The sequence below is a fragment of the Paramormyrops kingsleyae genome, chromosome 22 (genome assembly GCF_048594095.1).
Source record: "Paramormyrops kingsleyae isolate MSU_618 chromosome 22, PKINGS_0.4, whole genome shotgun sequence".
Classification (NCBI taxonomy): domain Eukaryota; kingdom Metazoa; phylum Chordata; class Actinopteri; order Osteoglossiformes; family Mormyridae; genus Paramormyrops; species Paramormyrops kingsleyae.
The window spans coordinates 20,394,457-20,413,776 of record NC_132818.1 but is presented as its reverse complement, the minus strand read 5'-3'; the positions used below and the strand labels follow the sequence as shown (position 1 = coordinate 20,413,776).

Genomic DNA, 19,320 nt, shown 5'->3' with positions numbered 1-19,320 from the left:
GTCTCCAAAACACCCTGTAAACGAAAACCCGCCCTCCAACGTAAAGTAAACAGTGAAAATTAAGGCGCACTCCACCGAAGAGTAAACGTACGATCCTTTTGCTTTGTTAGTCGGTTTAAATTTTTCTCTTTAATAAGGTTTTCACATCAAAACATATCAAAACCGAGTTACAGAGAAAAGATTTCACTTTAACTACAGACATTTATTGAAACATTGTAACGTACAGGACCCGCTTCACACTGGACCAGTTTACCAACCCGCTGTTTACCAAGTCCAGCCTAGTTTGATAACCTTTAACAACCAAGAATTTTAAAAACTCATTCTTGTTCTGGTCAAACAGAAGGTTAAAACAAGCTATGTTGTGGTACAGGGAAATCTGGCCATTCGACATTTTTTGTACTATTTCTCAAAAAACTTAATTATACAGCATAAATAAAACCATTGGGCAATTGCCTTTCAAATACCAATATTCAACCCAGCGGCGATTTTGTCATTATGTGTGATCCAGCTCTTTGTGCTTGAATTGAACAAAAGTAGACTCACTTTTTACAATTCTCATTAAGGGCAACATTACAAAGAAAATCTGTCAAACATGGGAGAATCACGCTATCACAAGGATATTTTGCTGCACAGTTTAATGATGAAACCAGAATTTTTACATTTCACCTCCACATCCAGGACTTAGTTAACTATACCACAATTTTGTTTATTGTGTAAACGGGACGTCTTAAAAAACAGCTGTCTTCCACTGTCAAATCAGTGAAATGTAAGTGGTAATGTGGTTCAAAGCTGCATTATTACAATATCTGTAAAACAAGTCAGTTACCTCACTCAATCTTCTACTTCATACGTTTGTATATAACATGTTCACAGTGTGTTCTATTGGGGGACAGAGGGGACAAATAATTAGCAATAGTTGCCTACCTGAATGACAACTGTCCCTTCCCATAGAAGGCAACATAATTGACAAATGATCAAGAAAAAAAAATACATTACTATCCTAAAGGCATTATTTATTGTCCAGATGGAGTATAAAATTTTGTCCAAATAAGGCTTTTGTCCCAACAGAGAGCCCTCTCATAGATCACAATAAAAATAAGAACAGTGGCACCAGAAAATGAACCAGAAAATTGCAGGCATCATTTACGGGAATAAGCAATGCATTATAACACTTACAATATTTATTTATACAGGGGTTTAAGCTCCACACTGTACTAATATTCTGAATCCCAACAATACACAGTACACATGGTGTCAACAATAATGGGCAAACAGACTCTTACGTAGAAAATACTACTGATAAACCAAAAACTACATTAAAAAATAAAAATGTACAATTTTAGAAGATGGGACTTTTTGTATATTTATGCCTAACAAATGATTTTCACTACTGTCATTCTCCTCCCGGGTTCTGTCGAGGTGCCTTACGAGAGACTCATGCATTAAAATATCAATTCCTGCTATCTGATAACGAGAGAAGAAACATTAAACATACAGCCAAAATTATACACAGCTCACAATTTAGACACAGAAGATATGGTGTGGAGAGAGGGGTAATGTCTGAGAAAGTTCAGGAGTGCTACTTCGGGTCACTGCCCATCCCACATCCTGTTGTGAAAGTATCACATTTTTCTTCTCGACACAAGCAGGACACAAGCTGGAAAGAAGCCCCACAATGCGCATGGGAAAAGCACATCACTCGTTCAGACAAGCTTTGGGTTGCATTACTGCTGTACTTAATGCACAAAGCGCATGGGAAAAGCACATCACTCGTTCAGACAAGCTTTGGGTTGCATTACTGCTGTACTTAATGCACAAAGCGCATGGGAAAAGCACATCACTCGTTCAGACAAGCTTTGGCTTGCATTACTGCTGTACTTAATGCACAATGCGCATGGGAAAAGCACATCACTTGTTCAGACAAGCTTTGGCTTGCATTACTGCTGTACTTAATGTGAAATATGCTAAAATAAAATGCTAACTTGTAAACTTATTATGCCAAATGGCCAATTTGTGAGAACTGGCGATTGTATTATATAACAACATGAACTACGATACTATGCTGCGTTCAACCACTGTAGAAGTATGTGATTCATTCAGAAAGTCTCTGCATCTCCTTTTTAAATGGAACTACCAACCAGACTGATTAATATGGGTTAAACATCATCAAAAGTGACAGCGTGTCTCGATGATTGTGTGCCTTAAAATGGGTGTATTATTGAAATGATAAGAACCCGGCATTCATTAGATCACTAGTTGTTAAAGTTCATTTGGCTAAAACCAAAGCCACACAATACTATCTATGGCTTTTGCGCTGGGAGGGTTTTTTACTATGTATGCGGTTCCCCATTTCCATGTCATGCACTTGCCACTCAGATCACAAGTGAAACTGGGAGTGGTCCCAGGACCTGCGGTACTCCCAGCTTCCCTGACTAACCAGCAAGAACAAAGAGTTGAGAAGACAGACTTCCACGCTTCCCCTGAAGTAAAATACCCGTGAGAAAGTAATTTATAGTGATGGGCGCTTTGAAGCGCATGAAATCATGGATCTTGCTGAGGAAAAAAAAAAAAAGCAATTGGTTTGATAGTTATGTTTTGAAAGGTTGAGCGCTAAGTCAGATTAACCTTTTATCCCACGTAACTTTCATAAAAGTGGGAGAAGCATCATATAACTGAGCACCAAAACCTCAAATGTACACCTCAACATTACTCCACGGGCCGAGGCTCACAGCCAGACCAGCAAAGAAATATCTTTGTTTAATAATTTCTCGTTCTTCCATTTTTTTCCCCTTTGCAAATTTTGCAGACTTTCATTCGAGGTTCATTTGAGATAAATGAAACTGATTCTCTTAACACGACAACACAGAAGAAGGCCCCGTCGTCACGCACACACCCACAGACGGAGACGCATGACAACAGCCCGTTCAGATGGTTGCTACGGCGGTGAGACACGTCACACACCGCTTGGGGAAAACCTGATTCATCTCGCAATGACCAATGGATGAATCATTACGCCTGATTCTTGAATGTTAATATGAAGGTATTATTTACAAATGTACATTGCAGAGTGATGCAAACAGAAAAATAAGATGCAATAAACACACAGGCCTTGCTGCCGTCCTCAGAGGCCAAGCTTGTGATAAACCAGAAAATCATGGGAAATTTAGATTTTTCTCCAGCAAAATCTCACAAACAGGAATGTAGGTTTGGTCCCATGTCATTAATCCCGTGTAGTGTTAATATTTTGACAAAACAAAGGCATAGTGTGCATTTTATTGTGATTTCTGAAGTGGATTTGACATGAATTGCTCTCTCGCTGCTTGAGGGGAAGTGATTGGCAAGTATTACAATTAAGCGGGTTTGCCGTGTTGTATGCGGTGCGTGTGTGTTATTGAGTGAAAGGTCCTATTGCTCAGCCTACAAAACTAAAAGCATTTAAAACAAGGGATCTTATATGTGTAGGACCCCAAAGGAGGAAAGACTCTCAAAATACTGAACTAAAAACCTAACAAAATACTTCACAGTGATATCAACGGCAAACCAAATCCAGCTTTTTGTTGGCTGGGACCCCTGTCAACACACGCGACCACACGCGATATCACACACACACACACACACACACACACACACACACGCACACACACACACACACATCCCATCCAAACCCAGCTGGTTCCGCTGACACGTATAAAAATAGGTTTTCACTTCGGTTTTCCCAGGAAGTTGGACAGGAAGCTGGAACCCTGGTTTTGTGGTTGTCCGGCGCCGCGAGAGGAACTCCCCAATGGATCCATCTGATTCAGCTCAGACTGATCCAGCATCTCGAAGTCCTCGTTCTCCAGGTCGGTGTCCAGCTCAGAGCTGGACTGTTTGCGGCAGGCCCGGCGCGGCCCGGCCCGGAACCCGGCTTCCCTCTGGGGGGCGGGGGGCGGCCGCGGCTGCAGAGCCCCCGCCAGGGCCGCCTGGATCATGCTGCTGGCTATCATGCCACTGATGTCGGCCGTGAAGTTCGCAGCCGGGGGCAGGCCGCTGAGGGACAGCTCGGCGTCCAGCTCCTCCTGGTCCGAGTCCAGCTGGGTGTCTGCATCCATGTCCAGCGGTACGGACCGGCGGCCCGAAAGGCTCGATGGCGCCAGACTGGGCAGCCCGATGCTGGTGTCGTCGTCGTCGTCCAGCAGCGTGGCGTCGGGATTTATGGAGGGGAAGTCAGGGAGGTCTTGGGCAAACGACTCCTCTGCGTCACTGTGTCTGTCCAAGTCTGAGCAAACGGATGGACAGTTAACCACCTACCAGGGCTGGATGCCCAGCAGACTGGGGATGAATCTCAATACACAGTGCCCCAGTGACCCTATACTGGAGAAGCAGTTAGGGAACATGGATGAAATCAATTACACCAAGTGCAACTGTCTAACTTAGCATTCATTTGAAATGCAGCAGAGAAGTAATAAAAGGGGGTTTTATTAGTTTCTGAAAGATTTCTGTTCCTGTACTCGGCCCGTCTCCACGCCAGTGCCAAAGGCAGCGACGGGCCTCACCCTCAGAGCCCTCGGTGAGGGGAGTCTGCCCCCTGGACAGGTTGAAGGTGCCGTTTTCCGTGTAGGAGACCTCAGCGTCTGAGTGCTCCGAGTCCGTGATGGCCAGCTCCCTGGCCGCCGCCGCGTCATCAAGCTGGCGGAGCGGAGAGAAGAGTCAGAACGACCTGACCGTGGTGCAGAAATACCGGGTAATCGGCACTGACAGATTTATAAAACACAAGACAGGTGCTTCAGGGGTGTTGGACCAGGTGTAGAATTACCGTGGGGCAGAAGGCAGCCAGTTCCTCCTCGCTATCGCTGGCGTCCGCCGTGGCAACCGGTCTGATGGGTCGGCGGAGAACTGTATCACAAAGATAGCCCCACCCCCCCCAGGCCAAGGTCAGAGGCTGAGATTTAAAGAGAAAGGCCCACTTTCTTGCAAGGCCCCGCCCCATGCTCACATTGGTTTTCCATTGGCTTGGACATCATGTAGCCGCGGACGCTGAAGTCCAGCCGCCGCAGGACCGGCTCCAGCCTCACGCACAGGCGCTGCCACATCCGGTGACAGGCGGCCAAAGGGCTCAGCAACACCATCAGCACTGGGGACAGACAGACGTGACGCGAGGGGGTCTACATGCGCCTCGGCGCAGACAGAATCCCCATCATACCCAATTTACCCATACATCTCCAAAATGCCAGTGGTATTCCATTTCCCACCACTGGGGGAGCGGGGGGGGGGGGGGGGCTGAAACTCACCTGCGGCATAGGAGAGCACCAGTCCAGGAACGTAGTGGCCCAGCATGGCCAGGAAGCTGAAGAAGCTACACGCTAGAAGACAGAACTGGACAGCATGGGCAGACCGCAGGTTAATAGCTACTAAGGGTTAAGTGTTACTTGCATTTGCATAAAACAAGCCATTTACTGCATTAACGAGGGAAGCAAACAAGGGTATGAGTACCAGTACCAAGCAGGGTACAGGGGACAGACTACCTGAACACACTCCAGGGTGCATGCAGGGTGCGGCGCTGAGGGTTAATTAAAGGTAAACAAACTAGCTACCCAACACACTACAGACATTTATATAACTTTTAATCTTATTGTTACTTTTGTTAATTTCTTTAACAAGTACTTGAAAACTCTTTTGGTTGTAGTTCCCGTTTTTTTGACCACAGCACCCCCTGCCTGTCGGCCTCTGTCAGGTATCTGGATTATAGGAATCCCGGCCACCCACCTTGCCCGGATTGTGCCTCTTAAAGTCCACGAGGCTGGTGCTGAAGGACGATCCCGAGACCCAGAGCTCGGCCATGTGGTGACACAGCTCCGGAACGCTGAGTATCCCGGGCTGCACCAGACCCCAGCTGCGGAGCGGGAGGAGCGGTCAGGGGCAGGCTGCCCCGCAGAGGTGGGGCGCCGTCTCACATTAACCACACTAACCACCATTAGCCGCTGTTAACCAGCTCGCTCTCAGAGATGGACGAGACGGAATCTCCTTTCCAAAATTCAAAGGGACATAACCTTCCGTGACCCAGCAGGGGTGCACCACTTGTGAGAGGTACTTTTACAAAGAAAATAGTCTGACAAGCCACCAAATCACGGTGGTAAATTTTCTGCCCAATGGGGAGGGAAAGAGGGGGGGGGGGGGGGGTCGTCCCGACCAGATTTTGCCAACCAGGGTGAGTGATGGTCTAACTTTGGTATATTCAGTTAATCACAATGAAATTAATGGATAATACTTTATTTCAATTTATCAACTCGCGATCAACTGATGGATTGGGCACCCCTGCAGTACAGATTCGGGGGGGGGGGGGGGGGGGGAGGTCATGTTTCATCTCATACAACTGACTTACAGTTTCAACAAGCCAGCAGCTGAGAAATTTACGATACTGTGTCTTTTTTTAAAAAAACACTACGAGGTACAAAGTGGTGGCATAGAATCTGACTGAAGCACCAGTGCCAGTCACCTTGGGGACGGGGTATGAATCCCGCTCTGTGCACAGAGTCTGCATGTTCGCCTTGGGAACTGTGGCTATTCCAGGTTCCTCCTGCAGCTATGCTGACTGACATCTTTAAGTCGTGCACAGGGTATGTGCCCCGTGAAGGACCCTGCCAGGGTGCCCCCCCCCAGCCTGGAACAGGCTCCCTGGGTCCCTGAGAAGCAGCTGGATGGGATATAAATACTAAAGCGGCTGACTACTCTGTCAAGTAGATAACTTACCTTTCATTTTCATATTCATCCACTCGTCTCACTGTGAAGACAGACAGCATAGCGGCGTCAGAAATTACCTGGACACACGTTTCGAGGCTTAAAGCAATGGCAGACCGCTGTCATTGGCCCGGGGCGGGAGCGACGGCTGGGAACGCAAGCGCACCTCTGATCTCGGGCCAGATCCTCTTCCTCCAGGTGTCGACGCAGACGGCCACGGCCAGACCGGCCGAGAGCAGGAAGAGGACACGCAGGGAGGTGAGGGCCAGGAACCTGGGAGAGGAGGACAGCACCGCCACAGTCAGAGCGGGTCCCGCAGCAGGTAGCGTGTGGCTGGGGCTGCTGTGCTTCTGGTAAGCGTTAAGGGCAGGTAACCAAGAAAAGCACAGCCCCCACCAAGATAATATAGATAATGTCTGAAAATAAGCAAGTGTAAAAAAAAAAAAGGTCAACTAAACAACCATATGGCTGTTACAATGCCTACATGTGCGGAAAAGGCGCACTGGACTGGAGCCGTTATGCTTCCAAGCACAAATGCTGCTGAGGTTGCCCATTACCAGGCAGGGCACCAGGGCCCCCTGAAATCAGACTGCCCCCCCGTCTCAGACTGATGTTGGAGCACAATTATCCCATGTGATCCAAGTGCAATTTTAGTTGTTCCCAGAACTGCCCAAATACACACGAGTCCTAATGTTTTCATACGTGGAGGCTTGGTGCTTAGATCTGAATGGGTCAGAGTTAGCAATAGCGACAAGTAGCTGGCTGGTCGCTGAAAGCTCTCCAGTGAGAACCATCACGACCAGTCCTTCCAAAAAGGGCTCTGACAGGCAAACTTCTTGCTTTTTGACTAGGAGATCATAAGTGTCCGATTTGTTTTGTGTGAAAGATTAGAAGAATTTAGCAGAACATATTTAAACTTGTCATGTTCATCTATTTATCCAGAAATTATGGCTACAATTATTGTTAAATAAACAAATTCGCTGTTTACTTAAAGAATTTAGTAGAACAACAAAGTCAGTGACACGCTTCGTCTTTCCTCTTCGAAAGGCGACCCATTTTCCTGTTGCCCCCTGAAAACAATCCACTGATCCCTTCCCACATGAAGCCGAAATGAAACCGGCCAGACACCTATACAGGATTTACCACTTTAAAGACACCTAAGGCAGCTCAACAGCTGCAGTAATCTTCCTCTTCCATTGGGCGTCTTTCAGCCTGCCTGAACACAAAAGCACACTCCTCTTCCACAGGGCAAACGCGCACAAAAAAAGGCCATTGCCCATTTATATAATTTATACGGTTAAACATTCTAAGCGGATGCAGGGTATACAGGTGAATTACACAGCGGAGAAACTACAATCTGGTAACATTGCGCGCCTTGCTTGGACACGGACTTTCACTTTTCACTGTCAAATGGTTAAGCATCACTTTCCTATTCTGCATGCACATGTGATATAACATGACAGCAGGCTGTTAAGGGTCATCTTCGCGTTTGTGCACGTGTGACCTTCTGACCTCCAGTCTAAACGGGCAAACCGAGATTTTGCCTATTATTTGTATAAAATAACAAACTTGAGGTACCATTCCTCAGACTCTGAATCAAGTTTAGCTGCACATTTTAAAACAGAATCACTGCACAGCTGGAATAATCCCAGTTAAACAATGATTAAGATTAAGACAGACTTTACTGATCCCAGGGGGAAACTGCAGTGCACACAACAGGGAGAACTTGTGCACAGAGAAACATACATATAGCACCAAACAGACAAAGTGCAAAGACGGTACACAGAGTGCAAACTATGTCAGGTCATTTACCCTGTACACTGGCCTTTCACGTAACATTCCCTTTAAGGGGCAATGGCTGTCATTTACTATACCAGTCTACCAGATACCACCCCTTTAAGATAGCTTGGATTGCACCGTGTAGGTTACCCATAGCTCCCAGATATATCAAGCCTAATTTCCAGCCACTGTAAAGGTCTTCCGGACGGAGGACACACCAGAGAGTATCATGTGCAAGACACCTGACACTTGATTACATCCTTCATTAATGCAAGAAACCATATCTGCCGATCTGTTAAATTAAATGTAAGCAAAGTGCGTCAGTTAATGAGTCTATATTTAATCATTCCAAATAACTAATTCCCCAGTGTTATTCTGTATATACTTCATATCATTCTGATCAGTTCAGGATTCGAAAATACTATGAAAATTAGATCAATATTTCACCCAGGCTGAACATAGAACCATGCAAAGAGACTGGAGAACTTGACAACAGAAGTGACAGTGCCCGTCGGCCCGTTGTTGCCCCATCGGTTTCCTGCATTTGGCAAAAGGATTAACTTATTACAGTGGATATTACCAAGCGCGAACCTTTCATTCCTCACACACAAAACAAACGATTGGAACAGAGTCGCGGACCGAAGCGACAAAACACGATGTGGCCACTGCGCTCTAAAAATAGGCGAACGGGGCCATCTGCCTTCCATCCCGCACCAAGAGATGTCATGTCAGCTGTGTCACAGCAGATCCCCGCCGAGGGCTTCGAACCATCCGTTTCCAGCGCACACGTGGGGCGCCCGATACACAAAACAAGCAAAATGTCCGGCTGACTTCCCTTTCGATCGAAACACGGAGGCATGTTGGGAAGGAAGGTCGACTTACCAGAAGACGGCGTTGACCGCCGTATAAAGCAGCACGCTGTGAAACGGCCTTTCCCAGATCAGCAGCCCCTGTACGCGGGTGACGATCGGCTCGTACGGCCCCAACCTGCACAGCAGCGACGCCTTGACTGCCTGCACTTGCGCGTCCCTCTCAGCGGGACCCGATCCGCTCTCCGGGCCGCAGCTAAGCCCGAACTCTCGTCCCTCGTTTGCGTCTCCGGTCTCCCCGCTGAGCGCCATCTTAACGTCCGATTAAAGCCGGTGCGACGGCCCGCCTTCCCCCCCGCCCCCTAATCCCAGGCTACGGGTAAAGGCGCTATGCACCGGCGATACGCAGGAAAGCCGCCCCCTTACTACCCCGCGCAGGTCCGGCTCGGCTGCTACGATCACGGAGTGGGGAGCTGCCGTATGTCAGACTGACTGGCTCCGCGGCTGGAGACGTGCTGCGGGGACGTCCATGATATCCGCCCGACACAGGCGAAGGGGAAAAAAAACAATGTCACCAGCCTAAACCCGAATCACACATTATTCAAGCCCTACCGCTCCGCGGCCGCAGCTTTTCTGACTCCCCACCAAGTCACGCATCTGTCACGTTTCCTTAGACTAAACAGTACTGTCCGAGAAGGTCCTCCTCTTCCAACACGCCGATACAGGCAATTTGATTTGCTCTACGCTGCCGATGCCTCCAACATGGCGAAGCTGACGGGCGGTCCCCTGCTTTCTAGCTTAAATTTCCCTCGCCTGCCTACAGCTTCCCGGCTCCTCGACCGCAGGTCCTCCGGACGTCCATGCTGAAATATTCATCAAAATTCTCTAAATTAATGAAGTGGATGTTTGTCTTACGGCTGTCACTTTTTTTTTTTGGTAAATTTTGGATAGCTGCGGCTGTGGTTAGGATTAAGCTTCATTGTGCGTGTGGGTGTGCTTGGATCGTATTTATACGTTGTTACATTCCACTCTGCTTGCTAAGCTTCAGGACTCGTTTGTCCCCATGACACATCTCGATATTGCTTCTGGCTGAATCAAACCAGTTTTAAAATTTGCACACACATTTAAGAATCAGATTAACAGATTAAAGTGGTTAGTTTAAAGCTGAAATTTTAAAATTTCCACTTGGTTTAAATATATGTACCATTTGTATATATATATATATATGTGTATATATATATATATATGTATATGTATATATATATATATATGTATATGTATATATATATATATATATATATATATATATATATATATATATATATATATATATATATATATATATGTGTATATGTATATATATATATATATATGTGTATATATATATATATGTGTATATATATATATGTGTATATATATATATCGACCAGTTGTTATTTTTCATAAAGGGAATTTCAGATCAGATGTTTACATGCAAGCTGTTATATGGTTTTCAGTATTTTCCAGAAAGAACCGGCAAACAGAAAAAAAAACTGATATACTGTGAATAATGTAGTATTATTTAGCCAAGTACTACTTGGGTAAATAATGTAACCAAATTAAATTGAATTGAACAGAAATCAAGAGTGGATAAATCCACAACAACACAATAATATTGTTAATAATAAAAAACCACAGCATATCTGCCTTTATTATGATTTACCGCAAGCTGCCGCAAAGCACGGATCTGTAGTTCGATGAGCCACGCATTTCTTTTACGCATGCGCACACACACCTGCGGGCGGCGCGGGCTTGTGACGTCACCACGGCGGGAGAAAGGAAGCGCCGGTCACTGAGACGCGTTGGGGGCAGGCCTTCGAGCGCTGGATTGTCAGTTGATTAACTTCGGTACTCCGTTAATGAAGCAAGATGCCCAGGGAGATTATAACACTTCAGTTAGGACAGTGCGGCAATCAGAGTATGCTATTGTTTATTTGTTGCATTTTCTGATTTGTCCCATCCAATGGATTAGGCCCGGTGATGGTGAATTGTTCTCGGGTGTCGTTTACCGTGGACGGACTAGAGAATGATTAATGCTTTCTGTTTTACGGGTGTATCACTCTAAAAGAAACTTAGTGTGCGGATCTTATTGTTTAGTAATCGCCTGATTAATTAAAATGTGGCTGTTTGCTGGTGAATGAGGGTTGGGTAGCTTGTTGACTGGTTCTGTAGGTAACTGACAGCTTCCTTACATCGCTATGCCTGTCATTGTAGCTTAACTAACACACGAAACACAAATCGAGCAATACACCGACATTTGTTTTAAAAATGTCTTTTGAGAGTTTAAGCAATGAGGCAGTATAGCAGGTTCGAGATGCAGATTTCACCGCTTAACCCAACCTACATTTTGTTCACGATCACAAAGACTCTACATTTCACATTGCTTTTGCCTGCCAGATCAATGAGTACTCCTCATAAGCATGCCTTAGTTGGTTATTATAATTAAAATGGTAACGTTTACAACATTTGATCGGTAAACAAATATCACATCAACCGCATCCTCCTTCCCCGCAGTCGGCTTTGAGTTTTGGAAGCAGCTGTGCGCCGAACATGGCATCAGCCCGGAGGGAATCGTGGAGGAGTTCGCCACGGAGGGCACGGACCGCAAAGATGTGTTTTTCTACCAGGTATTAGTCTGAGCCATCTTTTCAGGTCTTAATCCCTATATAAGTTGTACTCCGCAGAAGGTAAAGCCTTTCCTTAAATGTTATATGCTGTTCTGCTGTACCTTTGTATAACTTTGTAGGGATCTGCATCTCCATACCGGGTTTGGTTGCAGTGTTTAACACGTGTAGTACGTCCATCCTTTACGCATCTTAATTGCAAAGAGCTTTGGGAAAAGCTGCAGAAACGAAGAGTGCTTATGTTCCCGTTTTATAATGTGGCATCGCCAGCAGACGGAGCTATTACGTCGTTTTTATTCCGCCGTTCCTCCTAAAACGAAGCGTCGCGTTGCGCGCCTTACAGGCAGACGATGAACACTACATCCCAAGGGCGGTTCTGCTCGATCTGGAGCCCAGGGTCATCCACTCCATCCTGAACTCGCCGTACGCCAACCTGTACAACCCAGAGAACATCTACCTGTCAGAACACGGAGGGGGCGCTGGGAACAACTGGGCCAGCGGCTTCTCCCAGGTATTGACTGTGCAGAGTCGGACTCACCATGTGTGCACGATAACTGAAAAACTTATGGGAAAAAAAAACTTATGACTTGGAAAGCAAGGGGATTACATTTATGCTTGTGCAGAATATCAAGTCCTGATAGACATTATTAATACTAATTATTAATAAGGAAAATCTTTTAAAAGGCAAGTCCATCCATAACAGAAACCCCAAGCCGTCAAAGAGACCAGCGTAAAATACCCTTAAAGTGCGTGTGGAAAAAGCAGCCTGGTCAAGCTCTCTCAGCAGGAGTCATGCTTGTATTTTCAGGGTGAGAAAATCCACGAGGACATCTTCGATATCATCGACAGAGAGGCAGATGGCAGCGACAGCTTGGAGGTGGCTGGCTTTGATCTCCGCTTGGTCGACCCGGGCTGGAGCAGAGAGAGCTAACAGCTCACTTGAAGGGATCGCTTTTCACCTGGAAGCCACGAGCTCGTGTTATTTACACGTGCTCTAGTGTATTCACAATTTATTTTTACACTTGGCTTCATCTCTGGAAAAAAACCTTGCTTTTGTCCAAGATGTTAATGTATTTTTTTAATGAAAAATTAATATAAAACTATTAGTATTGCTTACTGTTTTCTTGCATCTCGGCCTCATCACAATAACATTAGGAAGCTGACTAGACATTATTTTCCTAGTTTAATGATTTTTCATTGTTTTTTTCCCATTGTGTGAATGTCAAACCAGGCTGGTGTTTCTCCAAGTTACCTGCAGAGGTGGATAGATTATGTCCAGAAAGTAAAACTCCTGACCAAGATTTTGTTTCAACTAACCAGTTGAGTACTCTGTGACTCTTTATACTCAACTGGTTGGTTGAAAGAAAATCTTGGTCTGGATTTTTACTTTCTGGACCTGAACTAGCCGCCCCTGGTTGCCTGGTTCCACACTGCGTGGTTGTCTGTGCTGTACAAATGCAGTGTGTGATGGACACACACTGCACTTGTAAATGTGACAGGTGTTATCCACAATGGAGCAGGTAGCACAGTGGTAAACAACTTAATTGATATGTACTTTTTAATGAAACTGCAATGTTTTGCAGTGTCCTGGGCACATTTTCAGAAATGAGTTCGCTGGAAGTATATCGGTAATAGTTCATTTCTGGCTGTTTGTGAGGGTGTTTGTGTTCTAAAGGGCTAAACGATCTCTGTCCATGTTTCAGGGGTTTGTACTCTGCCACTCCATTGCAGGAGGGACAGGATCAGGCCTGGGATCGTATCTGCTGGAGAAACTGAACGATAGGTCAGCGCGCTTCTTCGTGTGATTGACGCCAACCCCTCCCCCCCCACTCAAAAGGGCACCTTTTAGACAGTCTCCCCTCTGTGTTCAGGTACCCCAAGAAGCTGGTGCAGACATACTCGGTGTTCCCCAACCAGGACGAGATGAGTGATGTGGTGGTGCAGCCCTACAACTCTTTGCTGACGCTGAAGAGGTTGACGCAGAACGCTGACTGCGTGGTATGGAGCTGCTGCCTGCGCAGATCGGATGCATTATTGCCTTTTTAGGTTCCTTTGACAGCTAGCATGACACCAAGTCCTCTGGCAGGTGTTCAGACCCCTCTGGTTGTAAACATCATAAGGCTACATGCTTGTAATTTTGAAATGGCTGATTTTGTGACCTCACACGCGTCTCTTATTAATAATGGTAAGGATTTTGGTTCTTTTCCAGTATCATTCTCAAAAGAGTCCCTCATTATGATATATGCGTCTTTTGAAAGTAATTAGAATTTTCCACCATTAATTTGGAATGCATCCTCAAAATGAATAAACACTGTTGCTGGGTCAGGATCAATTTTATAGGCACCCCAGTAGTGACTATTTAGAAAATGGAGCCACATCTGGTGCTTTTTGACTGCCACCAAGAACCGAGCCGAACCCGACTCGTACCGCAAACAGACAAATTTCCATTGTAAATTATGCAAGTCGTACCCGACCCAAACTCCTGTTGACATGGCCCTGCTTACTGGCAGAAAGAGAGACTAATCTGAGCTGGTTGCATCACCCCCATCTGATTGGTCAAAATTCATGGAGGTACTAGTAATCTGTGTCAATGTGCATGGATTATTTGAAGGAAAAACGGCATATTCTATATATTATTCATTAGTAGTAGTATTGTACAACGCAATGCATTGATGCATTCCCAATAACAGAGCTTGAAAATTTCCAAACCCCTGCTTAAAAATTCAATAGATAACGGCTGAATGGAATGGATCGGTAATGCAAATTTTCACAAGCTAATGCTAATTGCGCTCGCATTAGATGCTAACGTAACGCAGCGAGTGGTAGCCGAAATTAGCCCATAGTAATTCATAATGTACACCTTGTGAACGGTAAATAAGCATCTCTTCGGTTTTACATCACTGTGACTTTCCAAACTTGGCAAGGCCTTTACTGAGCAGTGACACTGATGCGAGCTGGAAACTCCGTAACTAGTGTCTCTTTGCGATACGACTACGGTTCCGGTATGCTAGTGGACAGGTGCCAATAGATTGTACAACAGACTACCTGCGTGTAGAAGCTCTGTTTGACAGTGGATGGCAAGTTTTTAAAAAAAGAATAAAAATTGGACTTTGTTCCAATGGGTGACTTGGGAAGGGCACTATGTAGTTGCATGAAAAATGTTGCTTAATTGCTTTAGTACACGATATGTGTAACTGAAAGAAAAAAGGCTGGAAAAGGTGAAAAAGTGAAGAGCACACACGAGGAAAAAAACAAGGGGCGCATGTCCATCTGCTGTGATGCTTGCAAAGATGGGTTTTTCCGCTGTACGTTTTTCTGAAGGGGTTTAGACCGGTAGCGAGGGAAGCGGAAACGTATCTTTTTACGGAAATTATCACATTTCAAGGTTCAGCATGTTCTATAGGGCAAAGACTGACTGCAGACTAGAGTCAGACGGCAAGTACTGTCAGTGATATATATACCCTGGCAAGTTTGCAACGCTAAATGTCACCGATATGGGGATGCCCCAAATGTCAAGACTGACTGTTGTTAGAGGGACTGAATCAGTAGGGAATTAAGATAAATTACCTTTCTTGAAGGGTTGATGCAGATTTCAGTTTTCTGGTATTTCACTGATGCTTTGTCGCATCTGTGGAATAAATAAGCAATACCTACTTTTGTTTAAATATAAAACAGTAGATATATATATTTCAATCTACATTGTATATTTCAGATTCTGTTTGGTATCATTGTGTTTTGTTGGGGGGTTGTTATGGTGTAGTAATGTTACTGATGATGTGTTATGGAGTAGTGTCGTTTACAGCGTTATGGTTGGTCCGTCTATCTCCCCTCCCAGTGAATGTCACCATTTCTTTTTTTCTCCGTAGGTGGTGCTGGACAACACGGCCCTGAACCGCATCGCCACGGACCGCCTGCATATCCAGAACCCCTCCTTCTCTCAGATCAACCAGCTGGTGAGCATCCATCATGGCTCCGGACTTGTAGGCCCGGCCCGGCTGCAGGCCCAGTCAGACACGGCCTCTCCCCTAGCAGGAATGAAACGCCGTGTCTTGAAATTTGGAACCTTTCACTGCATTCAGTTGCGTAATATTTTATATGCAAATCCCTGATCAAGTACCATCATTTTCAAAGCTTTCCAACCACAGTCCTACAAATATTAGTTTCTTGTTAGTGTCTTGAATTCTTTCAATTTCAACACAGTCCACACTATCATTGATTTTTCTAATCAATATCAATAATCAAGTTTTCAATAAAATCAATTAAATTCAGCCATTTCAATTGACTCGTGGTAGTTTTACTTGCACAAAAATGTTCTAAGGGCAGAATGAAAAAAGATTGTTTTGGAGAGAAATCCAGTTAGATTATAGAGGAGGTGGGTCCAAGACATCTGATTGGTTGGTCCCACCTCCTCTAGTTGCTTGGACCAATCTCCTCTACAAACCTGTTGGTTTGGAGAGATAACCAATCAGAATATTTTTGCATAAGTAAAACTCCCATGAGCTTTCAGCAGTCTATGAAAGCATGACCAAATATCCAAGAAATGCTTGTAGCTAAAAACTGGTCTTTAGCTAATGCCACCTTTTCATTTAATTCCATGTAATAGTGATCTAAAAGCCATGGCAATTAGGTGCATATTGCACACAAAACAGATGCAGTTTACTTTGGTCTTGGGTCAGGAAGGGCGCCCTCCTGTGGCTGTTTTTAGAGCGCGCTCCCCAGCTGAGCTGCTCGTAACTCTACGCTGTTCCTCCTCTATCAGGTGTCCACCATAATGTCTGCCAGCACGACGACTTTGCGCTACCCCGGCTACATGAACAACGACCTGATTGGCCTGATAGCATCCCTCATCCCCACCCCGCGCCTGCATTTCCTGATGACGGGGTACACCCCTCTCACCACCGACCAATCGGTATGCGACATTCTTTCTCCTTCTGCTGCCTAGATTTTATACAGGATACAATAGCGTGTATATTTTGTAATATGACTATGTGTCAAACTCAATCCCCAGCTGGCTATAGTCAGGTTTTTTTTTATTCTTAATCCATTCAGCATTTGGCTGGATCCAACAAAGTTATTTGCAGTGGAGTTTGGTAATACTTTCTGGTTCATAGTTATAACAGTGCAGTCTTGGAGCTTCTGAACATTGTAATCTTATTCGGGTACAGGTGGCCAGTGTGAGGAAGACCACGGTGCTGGACGTTATGAGGAGGCTGCTGCAGCCCAAGAACGTCATGGTGTCGACGGGCCGAGACCGGCAGACCAACCACTGCTACATCGCCATCCTGAACATCATCCAGGGCGAGGTGGATCCCACGCAGGTGGGCGTCCTTAAAGCATCAGGGTGCTCGTCTGTGCCCGCTGTCGATGACCTTCATCCTCCATCGCCAACACATCACTCGTCCTCCTCCGCTCGCCCCGCGCACCATCCTTGCCGGGTATCTGCTGACGGCCTATGTTCGGTTTTCAGGTGCATAAGAGCCTACAGAGAATCCGAGAGAGGAAGCTGGCCAACTTTATCCCTTGGGGACCCGCCAGCATCCAAGTGGCCCTGTCAAGGAAGTCCCCCTACCTACCCTCCGCCCATCGTGTCAGCGGGCTGATGATGGCCAATCACACGAGCATTTCCTCTGTAAGCCCCACCCACAGCAACTGTTCCCCTCAAATGAACCCTTTCCATTTTACTAATGAGTAGCAGTAACATAATTCATATAAATGTTTGCTCATTATCGAGGAATGTTAGCACGATTAGCAATGGCTGGCGTCTTCTCGCGAGGCGTCCACACTTTTGTTGTTTGAAGTCCTGTAATACGTGTGCACATGGGCCTCACGTGTGGTGGACTTTTGTTTGGTTTTTTTTTTTGTTTGACTTTTTCGTTCGTTTCCCTGCAGCTCTTTGAACGCACGTGCCGGCAGTACGACAAGCTACGCAAGCGCGAGGCTTTCCTGGAACAGTTCCGGAAGGAGGATATGTTCAAGGAGAACTTCGACGAGCTGGATAACTCTCGGGAAGTGGTCCAGCAGCTCATTGATGAGTACAGTGCCGCCACCAGGCCCGACTATATCTCCTGGGGGTCCCAGGAGCAGTGATCACCCCTCAGGGCTATAAGCCCAGACCTCTTCTAGGCACCTCTGAAGAAGGTAGCTTTTTTCTCTGTTGACGTGACCTAGTAGGATGCTATAAGCCATTAGTTCCCCTATAGCAGGTATTCCCTCATTATATACAACAGTGTTTCAAGCCCGGGAATTTTATGTAAATGATGTACTATCATCCGGTGAACATTTTATTCGCTGATTGCGTAACGTAGCACAGCAATTTCCAAGTTTTGTCTTGAGCTGTGTCCTGCTCGTCAGCTGGTTGGACCTCACTTTGTTCAGATTTCCCCCCTCCCCATAACATGACTGTACATGTCTGCCAGCTTTTCTTCGCCTGACAAACCTGAATGTAAGGCGTGGCTGCCTGCATTGTGCAACAGCTGGCAGAGTATATAATACGAGATGAAATTAGAGTTAGACGTCGCACCAAAATAGCGACCAAGTAAGGGTTATAAACTCTATCTGTTTTTTGTTGCTGTGGTTTAGCTTTTCAATAGCTCTCCTCCCGGGCTGTTATGGCTTCCTGAATCTTCTAGCGAACAAAAGACCTTATTTGTAGACGAGATGACCGCTTGCTACTTCAGCTTGGCAGTACGGCAAGCCGTTCGATACCGTGAACTCCTTTGACATCAAATACGTTTTTGCTTCCCCCAAAATTGTAGCATGCTATCCGAGTAGTTGGTGATGTCACTATAGCGCACGACGCACGACGCACCCTCGGCATCCTGGGAGCTCCTCGTGCGTTTGGGCAAGAAAGCAAATGTGGAAGGTGCCCCTGATAGTTGGAAGTTCTGCTGTCTGCCAGTCTTCAGCTGGTAGTTGGAAACTTTGCTGGTTACCAAATAGGTAACACCAGTACTTTGGTTTTCATGTCCATTTTTGTAATGCCTGGCTCAATATGCAAAATTAACAACAACCTCAAGCCAAATCAGTACAACAGACCAATATTTTTTGCATCCAGACAGTGGAAGGGTGTCTATTTTTCTAATTGTGGATATTTGTGGTTTCTTGTATAGTACACAATGCACTGAGACTTTTTTTTTTTTCCCACCCCCCAAATCATTTCCTGCTTCGCAGAAATTTGCAAGTGGTGTACATGCAGCGAATGCAAAAATGCACATCTGCTTGGAGCAGATGCAGTGTTCGAATTTGTGCTTTAACAAATAAAGATTTAACACAAGTGAGAGACCTGTGTGTTCTATGCTGGATAAATAGTGACCACAAACAGTCAGTACGATCCATACTTTTTCGTTGGCTGA

The 19,320-nt window shown here is 45.6% G+C and overlaps 2 protein-coding genes across 3 annotated transcripts; one reads left to right on the top strand and one right to left on the bottom strand.

The window, feature by feature from the left end:
* Nucleotides 1–618: 618 nt before the first annotated feature.
* retreg3 (reticulophagy regulator family member 3) lies at nucleotides 619–10,305 on the bottom strand. The gene is made up of 9 exons (XM_023835466.2): nucleotides 9,379–10,305; nucleotides 6,884–6,990; nucleotides 6,730–6,760; nucleotides 5,746–5,872; nucleotides 5,271–5,355; nucleotides 4,976–5,113; nucleotides 4,796–4,875; nucleotides 4,536–4,668; nucleotides 619–4,258 (listed from the first exon to the last, which is right to left on the bottom strand). Exons 1-9 carry the CDS (start codon nucleotides 9,615–9,617, stop codon nucleotides 3,702–3,704), a joined length of 1,497 nt encoding a protein of 498 aa, XP_023691234.2. The 5' UTR covers nucleotides 9,618–10,305; the 3' UTR covers nucleotides 619–3,701.
* Nucleotides 10,306–11,109: 804 nt separating this feature from the next.
* Nucleotides 11,110–19,245, top strand: tubg1 (tubulin, gamma 1). 2 transcript variants are annotated; one of them, XR_002841044.2, is made up of 12 exons: nucleotides 11,110–11,262; nucleotides 11,859–11,971; nucleotides 12,312–12,479; nucleotides 12,777–12,845; nucleotides 13,672–13,751; nucleotides 13,840–13,966; nucleotides 15,835–15,921; nucleotides 16,728–16,877; nucleotides 17,134–17,286; nucleotides 17,436–17,597; nucleotides 17,858–18,106; nucleotides 18,724–19,245. XR_002841044.2 is itself a non-coding variant. In XM_023835723.2 (11 exons), the coding sequence occupies exons 1-11, from the start codon at nucleotides 11,214–11,216 to the stop codon at nucleotides 18,053–18,055; spliced, it is 1,356 nt and encodes a 451-aa protein (XP_023691491.1). In that variant the 5' UTR covers nucleotides 11,110–11,213; the 3' UTR covers nucleotides 18,056–19,245. The 2 variants fall into 2 exon arrangements, 1 of the variants encoding a protein (XP_023691491.1); XM_023835723.2 differs by having other exon boundaries at nucleotides 17,858–19,245.
* Nucleotides 19,246–19,320: the final 75 nt, after the last annotated feature.

Bases quoted from the DNA above. Each gene is read 5' to 3' on its own strand.
- retreg3 (XM_023835466.2), bottom strand. From the start codon at position 9,617: ATGGCGCTCAGCGGGGAGACCGGAGACGCAAACGAGGGACGAGAGTTC. The intron at 6,991-9,378 runs GTAAGTCGACCT...CTCCTCTCCCAG, and splicing joins GCGGTCAACGCCGTCTTCTG to GTTCCTGGCCCTCACCTCCC. The intron at 5,873-6,729 runs GTAAGTTATCTA...CCCGCTCCGCAG, and splicing joins GATGAATATGAAAATGAAAG to CTGGGGTCTGGTGCAGCCCG.
- tubg1 (XM_023835723.2), top strand. From the start codon at position 11,214: ATGCCCAGGGAGATTATAACACTTCAGTTAGGACAGTGCGGCAATCAG. The intron at 12,480-12,776 runs GTATTGACTGTG...TTGTATTTTCAG, and splicing joins GGGCCAGCGGCTTCTCCCAG to GGTGAGAAAATCCACGAGGA. The intron at 17,287-17,435 runs GTGGGCGTCCTT...TTCGGTTTTCAG, and splicing joins GCGAGGTGGATCCCACGCAG to GTGCATAAGAGCCTACAGAG.